General features: G+C 33.4%; 1 protein-coding gene across 1 annotated transcript in view; it reads right to left on the reverse strand.

Annotated features, from left to right (window-relative positions):
- The window catches only part of LOC111151135 (coagulation factor XIII B chain), a 32,463-nt gene that overhangs the window by 6,381 nt on the left and 4,085 nt on the right, over window positions 1-21,997 (reverse strand). The window contains exons 3-10 of the mRNA XM_022508922.1: window positions 20,297-20,482; window positions 18,068-18,244; window positions 17,529-17,705; window positions 14,238-14,417; window positions 13,967-14,152; window positions 12,708-12,890; window positions 5,118-5,318; window positions 3,925-4,107 (exon numbers count right to left, since the gene is read on the reverse strand). Of these exons, the coding sequence (XP_022364630.1) occupies window positions 3,925-4,107; window positions 5,118-5,318; window positions 12,708-12,890; window positions 13,967-14,152; window positions 14,238-14,417; window positions 17,529-17,705; window positions 18,068-18,244; window positions 20,297-20,482 (1,473 nt within the window). The remainder of the gene's footprint in view (window positions 1-3,924; window positions 4,108-5,117; window positions 5,319-12,707; window positions 12,891-13,966; window positions 14,153-14,237; window positions 14,418-17,528; window positions 17,706-18,067; window positions 18,245-20,296; window positions 20,483-21,997) is intronic.

Genomic DNA, 21,997 nt, shown 5'->3' on the forward strand with positions numbered 1-21,997 from the left:
TTCCCTCTGCCTGCCACTTCCCCTGCTTGTGTCTCTCTCCTTCTCTCTTTCCCTAACAAATAAATAAATAAAATCCTTAAAAAGTTGGCATTAACTAACAAAAACTATGAAATGCAGAAAAGGATAAAATGACATCTAAAGCAGGGAAGGAAAAAGAGGCCAAACTAGAATTCTATCTCTGATAAAATTACTCTTCAAAAGTTTTCAGGCAAACAAATACTGAGAAAATAATAAAGAAATAATACTTTTCAGGCATGTGCAAAATAATCTCAATCAGAAATAGTAGCAAACAGGAGAAGATGAGAAACAAATCACTGAAAAACATATCGACAAATCTTAAAGAATATTTCTGGATAATGTAATATTCATCGTATCTTCGGGACTTAAACTACATGTAGAGCGAAAATGCATGACACAGTAATACAAAAAGTGGGAAGGGTAAATCAAGCTGAAGTTTTCTGGGGCTTGGAGAGGTGGTGTAAGTACTAACTTATATCTAAATGTAATAAGTCTTGGTTGAATTATGTAATCTCTGTGAAAATAGTGAAAGGAAGCCAAGAAGAAAGTGTAATCGACAAGCTAGTAGAGAGAGAAATGGCATGAAAAAAACTGATTTACTGGGAAGAGAGAGAGAGAGAGAGAAGCATAAAGAACAGATAGGGTATATATCTAGTATAGTAAGATGGTAACTATAAACCAAATATATCAGCACTTATATTAACATGTATATGGGCAAATACTATACAGAGAAAGACTGTCAGACTAAATAAGTATGCTTTAAAATAAATAACTATATATTGCTTATAAAAAACCAAAATGTTTAAAGTTAAAGAATGAAAAAATGTACTTGTTGAAGCTTGTATAGGTAAGGAATCTTCGGGCAAAAACAAACAAAAAGTATTAGTATAGATAAAGGAGGACTCTTTTAAAATTATGCAGGGTCAGTACACCAAGATTTAATATGCTTCAATTTGTGTGGACCTAGTAGGATAGTATAAAAATACAAAAGCAAAAATTGAAAGAACTAATATGAGGAATGTTTTTAAATGCTCAGAGTATAAGGGATTTTAACATACTTCTTTTGGTGACTGATAGAAAAACAGACAGAAATCAGCACAGATATGAATGAACTTAATAAAAAACAAAATTCAACCGACATATATGAAGCAACAGTGAATCCAAAAATAACCACAGTTTATTAGTTTATTTCAAGTACAAAAGAATGTGTACCTACAATAAATACATGCTTGTAATAAAGTAAATATCAATGAATTTTAAAAGATTGATATAATTCAAAGTGTGTCTCAATGGATTCAAATTAGAAATCAATAACAAAAGGAAACTAGAAAAATTTCCAATGTTTAGAAACTAAAAACCACAATTCTATATAACTCAGACTGAATACAGGATATCAAAATGGGTATCACTTTTTTTTAACTGAATGGCTGAATAATAATAAAATTCCAGAACATAAAAATGTGTGGGGATAAAGTTAAAGTTAGGCTCAGTGGGAAATTTATATCCTTAAGCTTCCTTAACAAATTAAATTAAACTTTCTTTAAAAATCTTTAAAAAAACAAAGGCTGAATATCAGTAATCTAAGTATCCACCTAAAATGCTATGAGTAATAAAATAAATTTAAGAAATCAGAAGAGAGGAAATAATGATAAGAATATAAATTATTAAAATAGTAAGCAACATTTGATGAAAGGGTAACAAATGCAAATATTAGTTGTTTGAAAGGCCTAATAAAAGTTATAGACCAGGGTGCCTCTGTGGCTCAGTCAGTGAACTGGTCAATTCTTAGTTTTGGCTCAGGTCATGCATGATCTCTGGGTCCTGAAATGGAGCCCTAGGTTGAGCCCCAGGCTCAGTGGGAGTCTGCTTCCTGTCTCCCTCTTCCTGTGATCTCCCACCCCGCTGTCAATCAATCAGTCAATCAATCTTAAAAAAAAAAAAAAAAACCCAAACTTCTAAAAAAAATAAATAAATAAAAGACGCTTAGCAAGACATGTCAAGAAAGAAAGAGATACAGCTTAATAGCAGTAAAAATAAATGACACATCACTAAAGGCATTAAGAAGAATGTAAAAGGATGCTGCGAATAACATTATGTCAACAAATTTGACAATTTAGATATTATGGACAAATTTCTATAAACCACCCTACCAAAACTGACAGCTGTCAGGATCTTTCCTCAAGAGAACTTGATGCTCAAATGGCATGTTTGGTGGATTATTATAATTATTAAGGAAGAAATGGTGCCAATCTTAACAAATTCCAGAGAATTGAGAAATAGGGAACTTACCAGTTCACCATATGAGGGTAGTAGAAACCATACCAAACCCAAAAGGAAAACAACAGACTGATCTCTCTCATGAAAATAGATGGAAAACTTCTAAGAAAAATATAAGCAAATAAAAATCCAACAATACACTCTGGAAAACAGCATGGAGGTTCCTCAAAATGTTGAAAATAGAACTACCCTATGACCCAGCAATTGCACTACTGGGTATTTACCCTAAAGATACAAACGTAGTAATCCGAAGGGGCACGTGCACCCAAATGTTTATAGCAGCAATGTCTACAATAGCCAAACTATGGAAAGAACCTAGATGTCCATCAAAAGATGAACGGATAAAGAAGATGTGATATATATACACAATGGGATACTATGCAGCCATCAAAAGAAATGAAATCTTGCCATTTGCGACCACGTGGATGGAACTAGAGGGTATCATGCTTAGCGAAATAAGTCAATCGGAGAAAGACAACTATCATATGATCTCCCTGATATGAGGGAGAGGAGATGCAACATGGGGGGTTAAGGGGGTAGGAGAAGAGTAAATGAAACAAGATGTGATTGGGAGGGAGACAAACCATAAGTGACTCTTAATCTCACAAAACAAACTGAGGGTTGATGGGGGGAGGGGGGTTGGGGGGCTGGGGTTATGGACATTGGGGAGGGTATGTGCTATGGTGAGTGCTGTGAAGTGTGTAAACCTGATGAATCACAGACCTGTACCCCTGGGGATAAAAATATATTATATGTTTATAAAAAATAAAATTAAAAAAAAATCCAACAATATATAAAAAGCATAATTCATCACAACCAAGTGTGATTTATTGTAGGAATGTAATTATATTTTAACATTCAAAAAGAAGCAATATAATTCCAGGGGGAAAAAGTAATAATATGATTATTTCAATAGATAGTGCTAAAATTAAACATTCACTGAAGATTAAAAAAAAAAACCTCTTAGAAAAATAGAAATTAAAGCTTTCTACATTTTAAGTTTGATTTTAAAGTATTTATAACACTGTAACTAAAGATGAATTGTTGAAAGTTTTACTTATGAGATTGGGAAACAAGATACCCACTACTTCTACTCAGTATTGTACTCAAGTCCAAGTTGGTAAAATAAGATAGTAAATAAGTCAGATACAGAAACAAAAAATATTTTCTTTTTATTTAAAGAAATGCTTTTTTAATGCCTCCTGAGAATCTTGGTAGATACTGTTACTTCTATTCAAATGTTTCACTAATAAGGCATAACTTGCCTTAGAACAACTTTCTATCTTTGCTTCCTCATTGCCCTCATGATTTCTATTATAGCACCAATCACACTGAATAATAATTGTTAATATATATATACTCACATCACCATGACTTATTCATCTTTTAGCCCATAAAACAACAGTATTGGTATATGGTTTGTATTTAATAAATATTTGTTAGGGCAAGATGGACTATAGTTATTTATGATCTACAGGAAAGAACAGAAACCAGTGATGAGGTAGGCACACTGATACACAAATATTGCAAATTAAGCATTATAATAGTATTATATCAACTAACAGAAAAGAGAAAGTGAAAAAATATGGTTTTATTTTATTAAATAGGTGAATAGTTCACAGTACACACCTAAACACGATGGTGGTGTAGTCCACACTCCCTCTAAACAATAGGACTCCTTAGACCCCTGAAGAAAATGGTGATCAAAACACTTGTATTCTACCGAGGAACCATTTTCATAGATTTCTAATCTTGAACTAATTATGACTCCATTTTTAATAAGTGGAGGAGATGCACACACTCCTTTAGATTCTGAAAAAAAAAGATTTTAAAAGCATACAATGAATTTCTATGATAAGCATCCAATACTTTGATAATTACTATCGAAATAAAATAAGGTAGGGATGACTGGGTGGCTCAGATGGCTAAACACTGACTTTTGATTTTGGCTCAGTTCATGATCTCAGGGGTGTGGGATTGAGCCCCACCTCAGGTACATGCTCAGCATGGAGTCTACTTGAGGATTTCTCTCCCTCTGCCCCTCCTACCCCCAACCCCTACTCATGCTCTCTTTCTCTCTCTCTCTCTAAAATAAATAAATATTTTTTAAAAGGAATAAAATGAGATATTTCATGTAAAAGCATTTTTAAGATGTCTGTCAAATTTTAAGTATTGAGAGCATAGTTCTATAATAACTTTGTATATAAAATTGATGATTGCAATTAGAATCTCATATTATAAAACTGAAAAACATTTAAAACTGGCAAAATAATAATAATAATAACTGTGATTTTATTTTTCCCTTTTTATTAAGTCAAAAGTGAAAATGTATGAAACCCCTTTGAAGCCATGCTTTCTATATGTATTTTTTCTTTATTAAAGAAAAAAATTTTTCTCTAATATTTTTTCTTATTAAAAATTATTTTCTTATTAAAAGCAATAGTGCCATATCCAAGGAGCACATAGAGTCTTTCAATCTGCATCAAGCCCTCTTCTGAAAGAATACTCTCCACCAAACCCCCAGAAAAGCAATGTTTTCCACTGGTGTTGATTGTTCACATTAGGGAGATCAGTCTTCTGATAGTCTGGTAGTTATCTATCAGACCTATTAATTTCTCCCTTTATAAAACTGACTTATTGGAATTAAAAGATGTCAGCATAGTCATCCTATTTAAGTGTATGTGCTTACTGTACATGATCAGATCGTTCCCAATTTCTAGATTAGAAGATGATGGTAGTAAGTTGGGTGGGGTCTTTCTTATACTTTGAACCCAAGTGGTAGTATTAATCACCTGAGAAATTGTCAGAAAGCACTGTTTTACCTTTTCTAATACATAAAGGATATCTCACTTCTCCTCTATTGCATTGTACAGAAAATTCAGACAACAAGGTTGATGGAGATAAGTCATATCCTTCTTTACATACAAAATCTATTAAATCTCCATGTAAGACCTTTCCTTCATACTTCCACTTCATCTCTATGTTATTTCTGTACATGTAATCCACATTAATAGTACATGGTTCTGTAAAACAAAATATTATTTTAAATTATTTATTCATTTGATAAGTATGAAGTTTATTTTTAAAAGAAAAATTTGACAAGTATCAAAAGCAATGTTTTATATTTAACATTTACATTATTAAAATTCCTCACACATATACACACTTTATTGCTATCAAATTAATTTATACGTTTCTTAATATTGTTATATTATGAATTAAAACCACTTAATTTGAACATTAAAAGATATTGTTTAAGCTTACAAGAGATGCACTTTAGACCTAAAGTGAGGTGATACAAAAGGATATCTCTTGCAAATAGAAGGGAATAAAAAAAAAGAACCAGGGTAGCAATACTTACATTGGACAAAAGAGACCTAAAACAAAAACTGTAACAAGAGATAAAGAATCATTATGTAATCATAATGATAAATCATTCCAAGAGCATATAACAATTATAAACATATATGCACCCAAAAAAATCCCCAGTCTAACCTTATACCTAAAGGGACCTCCCCCACAAAAGCCCAAGATTAGTAGAAGGAAGGAAATAATAAAGACCAGAGTAGAAATAAATGATGTAGAGACAAAAAAGAAAGAAAGAAAGAAAGAAAGAAAGAAAGAAAGAAAGAAAGAAAGAAAGAAAGAAAGAAAAGGTCAGTGAAACCAGGAGTTCTTTCTTTGAAAAGAAAAACAAAATTGATAAACCTTTAGCCAGATTCATCAGGAAAAAAAGGACAAAAATAAATAAAATTAGAAACAAAAGAGAAGTAAAAACTGGCACCACAGAAATATGAAGGATTATAAGAGAATACTACAAAAATTATGCGCCAGCGAATTGGACAACCTAGAAGAAAAAGATATATTCCTAGAAACCTATAATCTTCCAAACTAAAACAGGAAGAAATAGAAAATCTGAACAGACCAATTACTAGTAACAGTATTGAACTGGTAATAAAACAAAATTCCCAACAAACAAAAGTCCAGGACCAAATGGCTTCATAAGCAAATTCTACCAAACATTTAAAGAGTTAATACCTATTCTCCTCAAATTATTCCAAAACATAAAAGAAGAAGGAAAGCTTCCAAATACATTCTACAAGGCCAGGATCACCATGATACCAGAACCAGACAGACACTCCAAAGATAACTAAATGCCAATATTCCTGATGAACATAGATGCAAAAATCCTCCATAAATTATTAGCAAACTGTTCAACAACACATTTTAAAAATTACCACAATCAAGTGAAATTTATTCTGGAGATGCAAGGATGTTTCAACAGTCATAAATCATTCAATGTGATACACCACATCAACAAAACAAATAATCATCTCAGTAGATGCAGAAAAAACATTTGACATTATAAAAACACTAATAAAGTGGTTTAGAGGAAACTACCTCAACATAATAAAGGCTACTTATGATAAACTTATAGCTAACATCATACTCAGTGGTAAAAATGAAGAGCTTTTCCTCTAAGATCAGGATCAAGACAAAGTTGTCCATTCTTGACACTTTTATTCAACAAAGCACTAAAAGTTCTAGCCATAGCGATCAAGGGAAAAAAAAGACATCCAAATTGATAAGGAAAAAAGTTGAACTGTCACTATTTGCAGATGACATGATAGTATACACAAAAACCCCTAAAGACTCCATCAAAAAAAACTATTAAAAGTAAAAAAATGAATTCAATAAAATTGTAGGAATCAAAATTAATACACAGAAATCAACTGCATTTCTATGCACTGCCAACAGAGTAGCAAAAATAGAAATTAAGAAAACGATTCTATTTATAAATATGCCAAAAGAATAAAATACCTAAGGATAAACTTAACCAAGGAGGTTAAGACCTGTATTGTGAAAACTACAAAACATATTGATGAAAGAAATTGAAGCTGACACAAAGAAATGGAAAGACATTCCATGCTTATGGATTGGAAGAGTTAATATTGTTAAAATGTCCATACTAACCAAAAGCAATCTACAGATCAATGCAATTCCTAGCAAAATACCAATAGCATTTTTCATAGACCTAGAACAAGTAAGCCTAAAATTTGTATGGAACCACAAAAGATTCCAAATAACAAAAGCAATCCTTAGGAAGAAGAACAAAACTAGAAGTATCACAATCTCTGACTTCAAGATATATGACAAAGCTGAAGTAATCACAACAGTATGATACTAGCATAAAAATGCACACATAGATTTATGGAAGAGAACAGAGAGCCCAGAAATAAATCCATGCTCATGTGGTCAGTTAATCTATGGCAAAGGAGGCAAGAATATTACAATCGGAGAAAGAGAGCTCTTCAATAAATGATGCTGGGAAAACTGGACGATGACATGCAAAAGAATGAAACTGGACCCCTTTCTTATACCATACACAAAAATTAACTCAAAATGGATGAATGACCTAAATGTGATACCTGAAATCACATAATTCCTAGAAAAAAGCATAGGCAATAATCTCCTTGGCTTTGACCTTAAGAACATGTTTCTAGATATGTCTCCTGAGGCAAGGGAAACAAAAACAAATGTAAATTACTGGGACTACACCAAAATAACAAGCTTTTGCACAGCAAAGGAAACATCAACAAAGCAAAAATGCAACTCACTGAATGGGAGGAGGTATTTGCAAAGGATACATCTGATAATGGGTTAATATTCAAAATATATAAGGAAGTTATAAAACTCAACAAAAAACCAAATAACCCAATTTAAAAAAATGGGCAGAGGACCTGAATAGACATTTTTCCAAAGAAAAACATATAAATGGCCAACAGACACATGAAAAGATGCTCAACATCACTTATTCTCAGGGAAATTAAGTCAAAACCACAATGAGATATTACCTCACACCTGTGAGAATGGCTAGAATCAAAAAGAGAAGTCACAAATGTTGGTGAGGTTGTGGAGGAAGAAAAAAACCCTCATGCTGCGTTGGTTGGAATGTAAATTGCTGCAGCCACTGTGATGAACATTATGGAGGTTCCTCAAAAAATTAAAAATAGAAATACTATATGATCCAGTAATTCCATTTCCGGGTATTTACTCAAAGAAAATGAAAACAGCAATTCAAAAGCTGTATGCACCCCTATGTTTATTGCAGGATTGTTTACAATAACTAAGATATGGCAGCAACACAAGTGTCCATATAATGGAATATTACTCAGTCATTAAAAAGGATGAAACCTTGCCACTTATAACAACATGGATGTATCTAGAGGGTATAATCCTCAGTGAAATAAGTCATGGAAAGACAGATACCATATGATTTGCTTTTATGTGGAATCTTAAACATAAAATAAATGCATAAACAAAAAAACCCCAGAAATTAAGTCATATATAAGAAAATAAATTGATGGCTGCCAGAGGGGAGGGGAGGATGGGAATGGGCAAAATAGGTGAAGGAGACTGAGAGAGATGGGCTTCTGATTACACAATGAATAGGTCATGAGGATAAAAGGTACAGCAGAGAGAATTTAGTCAATGGTATTGTAATAACATTATATGGTCACTGTTGGTATCTACATTGGTGGTGTGCATAGCATAACATTTAGACTTGTCGAATCAGTGTGCTGTACCCCCCAAAATAATGCAACATTGTGTACCAACTATACTTCAGTAAAAAACATATATATACATATATGTATACATATAAATGTATATTACAGTCACTTAGGTTAAGCATGATCTCCTCTCTATAAAATAAAAGTCATGAGGGATGCCTGGATGGCTCAGTTGGTTAAGTGTCTGACTCTTTTCTCTCTCTCTAAAATAAATAAATGAATCTTTAAAAAAATAAAAAATCATGAAATACAAAATGTATTTATTGTACAATATTTGTGAGAGACCTACCACTTGAGGTACATCAAAGAACAAAACAAAGATTCCCACCCTCATGGAGCATACCCTCTAAATGGGAGAAACACATAAGGACAAGCAATAGCTATAATAAATATATGGGTTTATAATCTCTGGCCATCTTTAAACCACATGTCATAAATTAGAAGGGAAATGAGTAGTGGAGGGAGAGGAGGGGGCATAGAAAGGGATGAGGTAAGAGAAGTTATACTTTGAAGCTATGTGGTTGGAATAGGCCTAAGGAAAAAATAGTATTTGTACAAATGAGTGAACCAGGGCATTTTCTGAGGGAAGGGTGTTCCAGGAAAAGGAAACAGCCCTGAGGTGAGAGCATACTTAGCTTATGTGAGGAAGGGCAAGGAGACAGAGTGGCTGGAGTAGAATGAGATAGGGAAGATCAGTACTGGGAGGTTAAAAAGGTTCATAATGTCGGGAACAATAATTCACAGATGGAAGATTCTGCTTGTTATTACACCATTTTTCCCATTTGTAGTGAGAATACTTGTGGTTCCTAAGGATAAATAAGATGTACCGAACTTTGCCTCTTGGCCTGATGACAGTAAATGATCTTCATTCAGTATTTGCTTTGATTTATTAGCACTAAGTCTATGTGTCTAGAGGCAATTTCTCTAGAAACAGCATGATAGATTTCCTTAAACTTTCCAGTCTTTATCCTCAGAGATGACTGTATTTCCATTCAATGCATTATCAGTCACATCATCAAAAACTTAGCATCAAAAACCTCTATGAAAATATGAGGGCAACAGAAAAGTTATAGGTAGACATATTTGAATTTGAACAAGAACAGCAGCTTAGGAATGACTTGGAATAGAGAAACCACCAAGTAGATGCTGAAAGAGCTAAAGACTTAAAATTTAAATATATATATATATACACAATATAAATAAAATAAAAGGAAAATAAAAATGGTCGCAATAGACATTGTTGTATCTTGCATCATCGTCAAATGAATAATATAATTTATATAAATAAAACTTTTATTACAAGAATGAAAAATCAAAGTCACTGAAAAAAAAAAACCTGTGGCCACTAGAAAATCAAAAAATGCTCAGTTGAGTAATACTTAAACAAGCCAAATCAAATATAACTTAAATCAACCAAATCAAATAAAAATAAACTTAATTGATTAGTACTTAAATAAACCAAATTAAAATAATTTTAATTGTTGGGTTAACAATATATGATTAAAATATTCAAGTTGACAAGGATTAAGGAAACTACTACATTAATCCACTGATGGTAGAGTTGTAAATCAGATTAACTTTCTGAAGGACAATTTAGCAATTAACAGAAAAATAATTAAAATTCCAGATCTTTTTGATCCAGAAATTCTTTTTCAGAAAATATGAAAAAAGATACCCAAAACAAAATCAAACGTGAAATAAATATACTTAATTTTAAATATTAAAAAATATAATTTTTTTATAAGTGCAGACATTTAGTACAAAATGTATTGTTTGGAATATAAAAATGTTGAAAACACACTAAACTTCCATCAAAAAGTGATTAATATGACATATCTATGTTACAGAAAACTAGGTAGCCATTAAAATGTATATTGTAGAGGTATATCAAACCATGTTCATAATATAGTTTGTGGGGAAAAAATGAATTACATAGCCTCTCGTGACAGCATATATTTCTTTGTAAATAGGTTTTGTATGTGTGTGTGTACAAAAAGGTTCAGAAAACTGTTGTCTAAGTCATTAACAACATTTGTTTCAGCCCAAATTACTGATATTTTCTGTTTTCTTCTAGTTGCCTCTATATATTTATCAATTTTTGGTAAATAACAATGATTTGCATTTATATAGTTTGAAATGCTAATATTTGTAATTAAGTGATTTTATTTTAACTTAGAGAAAGATTATGGTACCATTACCTATTTGCAAAAGTCACAATGTAACAAGTTCATTGCAACTGTAGTGACCAATTAACATTGCAATTACATGTAATTCTGACTAGCAAAGTTAAAAAATGAGGCAAATCTCTTACTTGTTTCTCAGAGTCCACAGTCTCTCATGGTTTGTCTCCCCCTCCAATTTCCCCTCCTCATTTTTCTCTTCCTTCTCCTAATGTCTTCCATCCTATTCCTTATGTTCCACAAGTAAGTGAAACCATATGATAATTGACTTTCTCTGCTTGACTTATCTCACTTAGCATAATCTCTTCCAGTCCCATCCATGTTGGAAGGCAGCTATGCTCACCACTATACCACCAATGCTGATTCCCATCCATGTTGATGCAAAAGTTGGGTACTCATCATTTCTGATAGCTAATACTATTCCATTGTATATATGTACCACATCTTCTTTATCCATTCATCTGTTGAAGGGCATCTTGGCTCCTTCCACAGTTTGGCTGTTGTGGACACTGCTGCTATGAACATTGGGGTGCATATGGCTCTTCTTTTCACTACATCTGTATTTTGGGGGTAAATACCCAGTAATGCAATTGCCACGTCTGGTGATGGGTATTAAGGAAGGAATGTACTGCATGGAGCGCTGGGTGTTATATATAAACAATGAATCTTGAACACTACATCAAAAATTAATGACATGCTATATGGTGACTAACATAACATAATAAAAAATAAAAAATAAAAAATTGAGGCAAATTTGTAGGCTTGAAATGAAAGGTGAATATTTATGTTCTGAAAGTTATCTCAACTTACATAATTATTTAGATAGCTCCCTTCATTCTCCATTTGAATCATTAATGTTAATTACACTATGTTTCAATCTAAAATATACTTAAAGTAATCACAAATATGTTTTTATTTGCTCAACAAAATAGAACAAAGGTGACCATTTAAGTGAGGAATTGACAGCCAAGAAAGCTATTAACAATATCTTCTACCAAGGAAAGAAATGGATTGATTATTCTCTCCAAATGCATTCTGAGAACAATATAGAGAGAGACACTGAGGCTATCATTTAGGAGAAAATAATCAGTCACTAAAATGTGAATCTACTTAATGCCACTGAAATGTGCACTTAAAAATGGCTAACATGGTAAGGCTTTGTTGTTCATATTTTACCACAATTTAAAAAATAGTAGGTAAGAGTAATGTAGTTTTAGACCCTCTGATATTAGATTTTCTGCTTACAAAAATGAAAAGGAAAAACACTTGGAAAAAAATCATCATTTACATGCAATAAAATGTTATATAAAAATCACATAAAATACAAACATAATGGTATAAGAAATTCAATGGGTTGTTAAAAAAGGAATAAGTTCTAGGGACCTAACGTATATAATGGTGACTATAGTTTACAATTTTATTTTGAATACTTGAACGTTGCCAAGAGAGTACATCTTAAATGCACTCATAGTAATGACAAGAACAACAGATACAACTATGACTATGTGAAGTGAAGGGAATGTCAATGAACCTTATTGTAAAACATATATGTGTGTCAACTCACTGCATGGTATAACTTAAATTCATATGTTATATGCCAATTGTATCTCAATATAGCTGGGAAAATTAAAAAAAAAATACAATGTGTTCTCTGTCTTACCTAAGCAAATAGGTGGGGATGACCATCTTCCTTGTTCACAACGAGATACTTTTGCTCCACTCAGTAAGTAATATTCATTGCATCTATATTCTACTGAGGATCCTGTTGTGTAGCTTGCTAATAATCCATCAACAACAGCCCCATTTATTATATCAGGTGGTGGCTTACAATTCTCATTATTTTCTTAAAAAAAAGAGGTTATTTTAAAATTAATATGAATTTATAACAACATAATGATATCATATAGTTACTCATACTATTGTACCTTGTTATTTATATTATATAGTTTAGGACAATTGTTTTCTAAATTCTCCAGAAATGAGAAAAATGCTATTCAGACCAAATATTTTAAAAATTTACATAGTAAGAATAACAGCAAATGTTTTGCCTAAAAACACATATGCATATCTGTCAGTTTTCTTGCTTATGAAGGAATCATGATACAAATATTCTTAAAATGTATAGAAAGGTAAACAATGACCTGAAGATTATGGTCAGTTCTAAAACTACCCTTTGTCATCACCCACTTTTATTTTTTAATTCTCTTTCCTTTCATTCCAGATCTCAGTCAATCCATGGATGACATTGTCTACTTTTTCTCTCTTTAGTTTTTCTCCTACTCTTCTCATTTCTTTAGCATCCTTAATAGCTTTTCTCTTATGCAATAAATATCGTAAGTAAACATGATTGCGGAGATCTTTCTAGGAGAGATCAAGAAATGAGAAAGGTAACAGGAAGGGTAGCACCCAGGAGTGGCAATGTAGCCTGGTTGTGCATGTTAGTGAAACAAAAGACCGGGGACAGGTATAGGGCTCACGGTATAGGGTTCAGACTGGCCAGATACGTAAGTAATACCAGAAGGACTGACCTAAAGACAGGAACACAGTGCTCTAATATGACTTTGTAGGACATGAAGGGAGAGGAAGTAGATCATGATTATGGCCAGTCACCCAATCAGCTATTACTTATGTGCTTTCACTTAAACCTCAGAAGTCCTGGTGTCAACAGATCAGATAACAGTGTTTAGCATTAATGTATATTCAAAAATTTTTTTTAGTTTCCCACTTCTTTACATTGGGCTAAATTCTACAGAAGGCTTCATATACACACCAAAAAACAGCAGAGTAGGTGCTGAATCAGGGTGTTTTATAACTTTTTTAAGCAGTAGTCTCTTGCTAGAAATATATAGATTAAATAAGGAAAATGAAAAATTTTTAAACAACAGGCTTAACTATTGCTGGTAAATGTAGCATACACACCAACACACTCAGGAGGACGTGTCCATTTTCCACGTTTACAAGTTATTTCTGTTGATCCTCGGAGATGATACCCACTTTTACATTCATATGCCACTTTATCCCCATTGTAATAAATCGTAGAGTCCAGGTTTGCTGTACCATTCTCAATGATGGGTGGGTCCCCACAGGCTGTCTTCTCCTTTTCTTCTGAAAAGAGACATTTTGTATTCACATGTGTATAGCTACACATGCAGACTTCATTTTAGGGAAAACTGATTAAGGTGTTGCTAACCTATGCATTTTGGAGGTTCTGTCCATTTTCCATTTTCACAACGTATTTCTTGTGATCCCTGTATCTCAAAATTAAGTTCACATTCTATACGAACTGTTTCTCCATGACGATAAGTTGTTGAATATGTTTGAATTTTGGAGTGTAGAGGCAGAGGTGGAGGAGGACATCGATTTCTTCTTCCTGATATAAATTATCATCAGAGTTAGTCATATAATTACAAAAAATAATATGTAGATTTAATAAGCACCCTTCCTAGATCCAAATACCAGAGGAAGCATGGTAGGCAGACCCTAGGGTCACCCGTTGATCTCTACTTTTGATGTTTTTAACGTTCGCTTCCTTGGGTGATAACCTTCCCCATAAGCAGGAACTGTGACTTGCTTCTCATCAATGAGTGCAGCAAAGATGATGGGAGTATGTGATTACGTATGCATGATATGCAACATAGTATGTTAAGGCCATTCTTGCTGAAAGACTGTCCCCCTGCTGATTTTGATAAAAAGCAAGCACCCACATTGTGAGCTTCCAAAAGGGGGTGGTGCAACAAGACAAGGGGCAAAGGGCTGCCTCTAGCTGGCACCCAAGAAGAAATTGAGGCTCTCAGTTCACCTGTCTGCAAAGCACTCAATGCTACCAATAACCATGAGTTTGAAAGCAGATTCTTCCCCAGTCCAGCCTCAGATGAGACTGAAGCCCCAGCTGACACTTTAATTGCAGTTTGTTCAACAGGAGTGCAGAGGAGCCAGATAAGCTAGGCTCAGACTCCTACAGAAATTGTGAAATAATACAAGTGTGCTGTTTTAAGTTGCTAAATTTGTAATGCATTGTTATGCACCAATAGAAAACTAATAAAGCAAGCAAATCAAAATAGCATTTGTTATCTCCTCTAATCCTAAAATAACTTCATTAAGCAGGGATAATTATTTCTCTCATAGATAAATAAACTGAAATTTCTGAAGTAAATAAATTAACTATTAAGTAGTGGATCTGTTCTTTTTTTTTTTAAAGATTTTATTTATTCATTTGACAGACAGAGATCACAAGTAGGCGGAGAGGCTGGCAGAGAGAGAGGAGGAAGCAGGCTCCCTGCTGAGCAGAGAGCCCAATGTGGGGCTCGATCCCAGGACCCCAGGATCATGACCCAAACCGAAGGCAGAGGCTTTAAACCACTGAGCCACCCAGGTGCCCCATGGATCTGTTCTTGTACCTATGACTACATGAATTAAATCTGTTCTTCAGTATTCTAAAACACAGACTGTATTAATGTCCTATTGCTGTTGTGACAAATTATTACAATTAAGTGGCTTAAAATAGCAGAGATTTATTCTCTTACAGCTCTGGGAGCCAAAAGTCCAGAATTCATTGGGCTAAAATCAAGTTGTCGGGAGAGCTGCATTCCTTCTGCAAGTTTATGACTCAGCTTCTTTGCCTTTTCAAGCTTCTGAAGGCTACATGCATTCTTACGCACATGACCTTTCCTCCTATTGCTCCAACCTCTTGCTTCTATTCCATTGTCACATCTCTATTCTTCTTTTGTAGTCAGATTTCCCTCTGCCTCCCTCTTATAAAGAGGCTTGTGATTATACTGAGGGTCCACAATTAGACCCTCAGAATAATCAGAAATTATTCCTACCTCAAGATCCTTAACTTTATCACATGTGCAAAGTCCCTTTGGCCATATAAGTAAGGTAACATTCATTGGTTCCAGGGATTAGGATATAATTTATTATTATTGACCCAACTGCACTGCCTACTCTACATCTAATCACTATTTACTAGAGAAAATAATAGCATGCTAATTTGGATGGGGAGTGGAGTAGATATTAAGCAGGTTTGCAATTTATTTCTGTAATAAAATGTTAACAATTTGCTAACTATCTTCTATACTGTTAGACCAAGTCTCTTGGGCAGGACTGGAAAATTAAAAACAAAAACAAAAACATTAATGTTATCATTTGGTGCATTTAAAGAGTTAGGATCATTCTGGGCAATCTCATCTCATACCCATGGTCATCTCCCTCTTTCACCCCTCCCAACATTTGCTTCAAATCTTCACCCCCTCCTCCAAGTTCCACTTTCCTGTCTTTCTCTTGTTGATCAATAATGATATTATTTTCTATACTACAGAGTATATATACTCTCCATCCCCTCCAATCCTCAAAATCCTATTTACCTTTCAGTTCAAATGTTATTCATCACCTCCAAAAATTCTATCCCACATCATACCAATCAAAATCTTCAGTGTTTGTTCAAATAATTTATATCTGAATTTATTATATTTGTCACATTGTGTCAATTACCTTTTTAAATTTGTTTCCTCTGCTAGGCTTGGACTTCCTTCATATATCATTGTAGGTATGTTTAAATGATGTGTGAATTGTCTCCCAATAGGTGATCATACTGTCTGCTTGAACATGTCCAGTGATAGAAACTTGCCATAGACATTACATTTTAGGAATACTCTTACTTGAGGACGATATTTTTCATTTTTACTCTGGGTAATATTTTTTTTTTTTTTCTGTTCTTTACCCCCACCATTTTGAAGACTGTATTTTCACATCAGGAAATATGTGGCCAACTAAGAACCGTCACAAACCACCAGCGTGAGATAACTGAATCTAGTAATTCCCAATAAGTAAAATGTATTCATTATAATGAAAGAGTTTAAAAGTTACATCCACTCTACAAACTAATACAACCTTTAAGATTTCTTAAATTTTTCTTAAATTTCTTAAGATTAAATATTGCTGAAAATATCTAGCAATGATTTAAAAGACCATAATTATTTTTAAAAATAGTATTCCACATAATACCCTCCATGTCATTCCATATCATTGCAAATGGCAAGATTTCATTCTTTTTGATGGCTGAGTTCTCATAAGTCAGTCAGAGAAAGACAAATACTGTATGATTTCACTCATATGTGGAATTTAAGAAACAAAACAGATGAACCCAGGCAAAGGGAATGAAAAATAAAATTAGACAAAAACAGAGAGGGAGGTAAACCATAAGAGACGCTGAATTCTAGGAAACAAACTGAAGGTTGCTGGAGGGGAGATGGGTGGGGAATGGGGTAACTGGATGATGGGCATTAAGGAGGGCACCTGAAGTAATGAGCACTGGGTGTTGTATGCAACTGATGAATCACTAAACTTTACCTCTGAAACTGAAAAAAAAAAAAAATAGCACTCAGGACAAGAATTAGATAACATCAGAAACATTTTTGCATAGAAATTAAGCTAATTAAGACACAATATTTTATTTGTATGAGTATGAAATTTTAAAAATTACCTTCACATACAGGAGATGCTGGGTACCAACCGAAGTTATAACACTGAATTAAGTCAGATCCACTTAGATAATAATTTGTATGACAGAAAAACTGAACTACATCTCCTTCTTCATATGTTTGCTTTATAGGATGAAAATAACCATTTTCTATTAATCTTAAAGAAGAGCACTTTAATTCTAAAAATGAAAGCACAAATAAAATTCAAAAAATGTGTTATTTTTTCTGTTGAACAATATACCATGTCTGGAATAGAAATGAGTAAATTTGCCATATTTTTTTACACATAACAAAAACTTGCCAATTTCTATATTTATTAAGTATCATTAGGCTTATTCTAATTTAATTATCTGAGCAAAGAGAAATTCTTTTTCTACTTGAGAGCTTTAAATGATCAAAACTGGTGATCAACATAATTAAAACCCGAAGCAAAAAAAAAATGTATGAAAAATGAAACATGAGTGTGACAATTTATATACACTACTGGATGAGAGAAAGTTTTTAAAATGAGAACTAGATTGTCCTTAAAATGAGAACCTACTGGTACATTTTGGTGTGAGAGACCATCCATATGTGCGGCATTCTACCTCCTCTGTCTTCTTTCCCCCAGTTGTGTAGTAGCCAGCAGCACACTCGTACTGTATTTTGTCCTTCACTCTGAACGTTTTCTGCGCCGTGGAATAATTCCCATGATCTAATTCAGGGACCAAACATGTTTCTAAAAAAAAAAAAATCAACTTTATTTATTTTATGAACTTTATCACTAAAACTATAATATTAAAAATAAATCTCAAAATGTATTTTCACAAAATCTGAAGCATATTTGGCCGAATCAAACTTCAGCAAAATTGAAAAATAGCCAGTTTGCCTTTGCATCTCTAGTTCCTGTTTTTCTTTATACATCTTGTGTCTTAATGCCACCAGTCTTCTATTCTTAAAATTCTGGTCTAGTATACTTGGCAGAAGGCCACAATTCAACTGAAGGCTTGTACAGTAACAATTTTTTGAGTCTGTGTCATCTGAGGATTTATACAATTTAAGCAACTAACAACACACTAACAAAGTATACATATTCAAATTATTGGATTATTTTAAGTATATCTGATACTGGTTTACCAATAAAGATAATGAGCGTTACCTCAAATTCCTCTCTAATAAAGGAATTAGCAGTTTATATATGTTGTGAGAAATAGGCTTGAGGTTTTTTTTCATCCTATTCCATGCCATTCCAGGCTTTTTTTTTTAAGATTTCATTTACACACTTGAGAGAGAGAGATCCCAAGTGGGAGGGAGAAGCAGATTCCCTGCTGAGCAGGGAGCCGGACACGGGGGTCAATCCCAGGACCCCAGGATCATGTCCTAAGCCTGAGGTAGATGCCCTACCGACTGAGCCACCCAGGCACTCCTATTCCATTCCATTCTTTTATTTATAGTATAAAGTAGGAACTACTTCCACCTTTTAGTTATTGTGAAAATGTTGCTAGGAACATTGTTGTGCAAAAGTCTGTTTGAGTCCCTGCTTTCCCTCCGGATATATACCTAGAAGTGGAATTACTGGATCCTATGGTAACTCTATGTTTAATTTTTAGAAGAACTGCCACCAACCCAAGTGTCCATCAATGGATAATGAATAAACAAAATGTCTATAGATGATCTATCTATATACACACAATAAAATATTATTTAGCCATAAAAAGAACGTAAATTCTGATGCATGCTACAACATAGATGAACCTTGACTACATTATGCTAAGTGAAGTAAGTCAGACACAAAAGGATAATACTGCGTGACCCTTCTTATACAAAGTACTTAAAATAAGGAAATTTATAGAGACAGAAAATAGAAGTTACCAGATACTGGGGTAGGGTGGGGGATAGACAGGTTTATTGTTTAATGGGTACGAATTTCTGTTTGGGTTGATAAAGAAGAAATAATGGTGATGAAGAAGAAATAATGGTGATGGTTATACAACATTGTGAATGTACTGAAGGCTACTGAATTGTACACTTAAAAATAGTTAAAATTTCATGTTATGTATATTTTACTGCAATTAAAAAGAAAGATCAGGGGTTGCCAATGGTTAGCAGAATGAAAAATGGATGAACAGGTGGAACACAAAGGATTCATAGGGCATTGAAACTATTCTGTATGATTTCTCAGTGATAGATACATGTTATCATACATTGGACAAAATCCACAGCATGTATGACACAAAGAATGAACCCTAAAGTATGAACTTTGGTTAATGCAACAAATATACCACACTAAATACAAAATGTTAATAATAGGGGTAATCAAATGTGGCCAAGGGCAGGAAGCGGTATATGGGAATTCTCTGTACTAGCTGTCCAGTATTTCTGCAAATCTAAGACTGCTCTAAAAAGTGTATTAATATTAAAAAAATTAAATAGGAACTAGTGGAGTAGGTGAGTTGTGGGAGTTGGGAACTCGTGGGTAAAGGAAACACCTAACATTTAAGAAAAACAATATGATATCAACTTCTTGCCTTTACAGACATACAAAAAATCAATTATATTAAATAAAAATGACTATCAATATAAGAAAGTACTAGCCTCACAGTCATTTATCTTTAGTTTTAGAAAATGATTCTTTTTTTTGTAGCACAAAAACTTTTAATAATAAGCATTATGACAAAAATATGTCCTCATAATTGTTAGAAACATATGCAGAAAAACTATGAATTAGTCTAAAAAAAAGGCAATCAGAATCAATTTTACTTGATTTAGGAAATGATTCTTAAACACATACCATGTTCCTTCTTACAGGTAGGTTGAGAAGACCATCCATCAGCAAGACATTGAACTACTTCTTCATCCTTTCCTCCAGTGGTTTTATATCCTGAATTACAACTATAACGCATGTTCTCTTGAATTTTGTACATTAATTTTACATCAGAGATGTAACCATTCCTCAACTCAGGCTTAACGCATTTTTCTATGGGGAGAAAAAAATCTTTGCTTAACTTGGTGAAATTAAACTTGTCTTTTACTTACTTGTAAAACTAAGGTAAAAGTTTAATATTTTTCTTGGAATTTAAAGGACAGAGAAAAATTTCACTCCAGAATTCCTTGATTTGATTTAATTTTGGAATTATCCTGCATATTCTGAATCAATTTTCTTAAAAAACTGATTCAACTCTTGACTTGACATTCCTTGTATTTATTAACTTCGATTCTTATTGTGACTCCCACTCCTATCACATCTACTTTTAGAAAACATAAGAGAACTCTTCTCCTAATTGTCATTAATGACGAATAGAAGGAATTTCATTTGGGTTGACGTCCTAATATTTAAATCTACTGTGTTTGACAAGTTTCAACACCATGTAACAAAAGCACATACCTAACTTATGGGTCCTTAAATAAGTCTGTAGATACCTTAACATGAAAACTACGTTCATTTTTTTTTAACTCAGCAAACGATCACCTAACCACACAGTAAGTATGTGTAGCCTATTCCCAGTCAGTCCGTGTAGACAGTGACTGACTGGGGACTGAATCATAGACCTGTTACTCAAAACCTTTGAGTTTGCAGTTATTTTTTAGCAGATACTTGCAACAGTGTTGTGTCAGATAATAAATATACCTCAGCACTGAATGAGCTCAGTAATTTTTTTAAGCCCTACTATTAGATCCTCATAACAAGCCAAGAACTATATATGGATTATCTCCGTGAAGCAGGTTTATGCCCACTTTATAGATGAGAAGCTTAGGCTCACAATGCTCTCTTCCCAGTGAGGGAACAGAATTCAAATACAGGCAGGTTAACTGCAGAGGTTCTATCTTAACCATTAGACGACACGCTAAACCTGAGTTCTTCTTTCTGGTTCCTATTTCAAAGCTCTTGCTAATGTTTCATTTATTTTTAAGCTCTATATATTAATCAATCTTTCTTTCTTTTTCCCCTTCTTTCTTTATTTCTTCATTTCTTTCTATGGTCTATGTTAATACTAAAAGTGCAATGCTTAAATTAATGGTCTGTTCTCCAGTCGTGGAAAGGATAATTATCCTACATGGATATGCTCACTATACATACCAAGCACCATCATACTCATTTCCCCTTCTAAATGAAACAGGCCCAACTGAAACCTCTACTCTGTAAAACAGAGCTTAGAGAGTCCTTTCTTTGTTCAAGAGAGGTCAGCTGATCTAATGGAAGCCCATTAATAGTTTGACATAGGATAGCCTGGCATGAAATAATGAGAAGAACCAATCAGATTTCCTTTTTCTAAATTTGAACTTAAAATTCAGAAAACACATATTTCTGAATCTATGGGAGAAGGAGTTGGCACACAAAGAAGAGAGAAGTTTTTCAAAGGATAAAACACTAGAGTAACAATCGTATTCTTCCTAAGTCCGGTGTCAAGCATTTTTCTGGCTTCCTATGCACTATTATCTGTATAAGTTCCTCATTCCTTAAAGTAAGTCATTTGCATCTGTTTCTTACAGT

Source organism: Enhydra lutris, unplaced genomic scaffold, assembly GCF_002288905.1.
Source record: "Enhydra lutris kenyoni isolate GAN:26980312 unplaced genomic scaffold, ASM228890v2 scaffoldscaffold25, whole genome shotgun sequence".
Classification (NCBI taxonomy): Eukaryota; Metazoa; Chordata; class Mammalia; order Carnivora; family Mustelidae; genus Enhydra; species Enhydra lutris.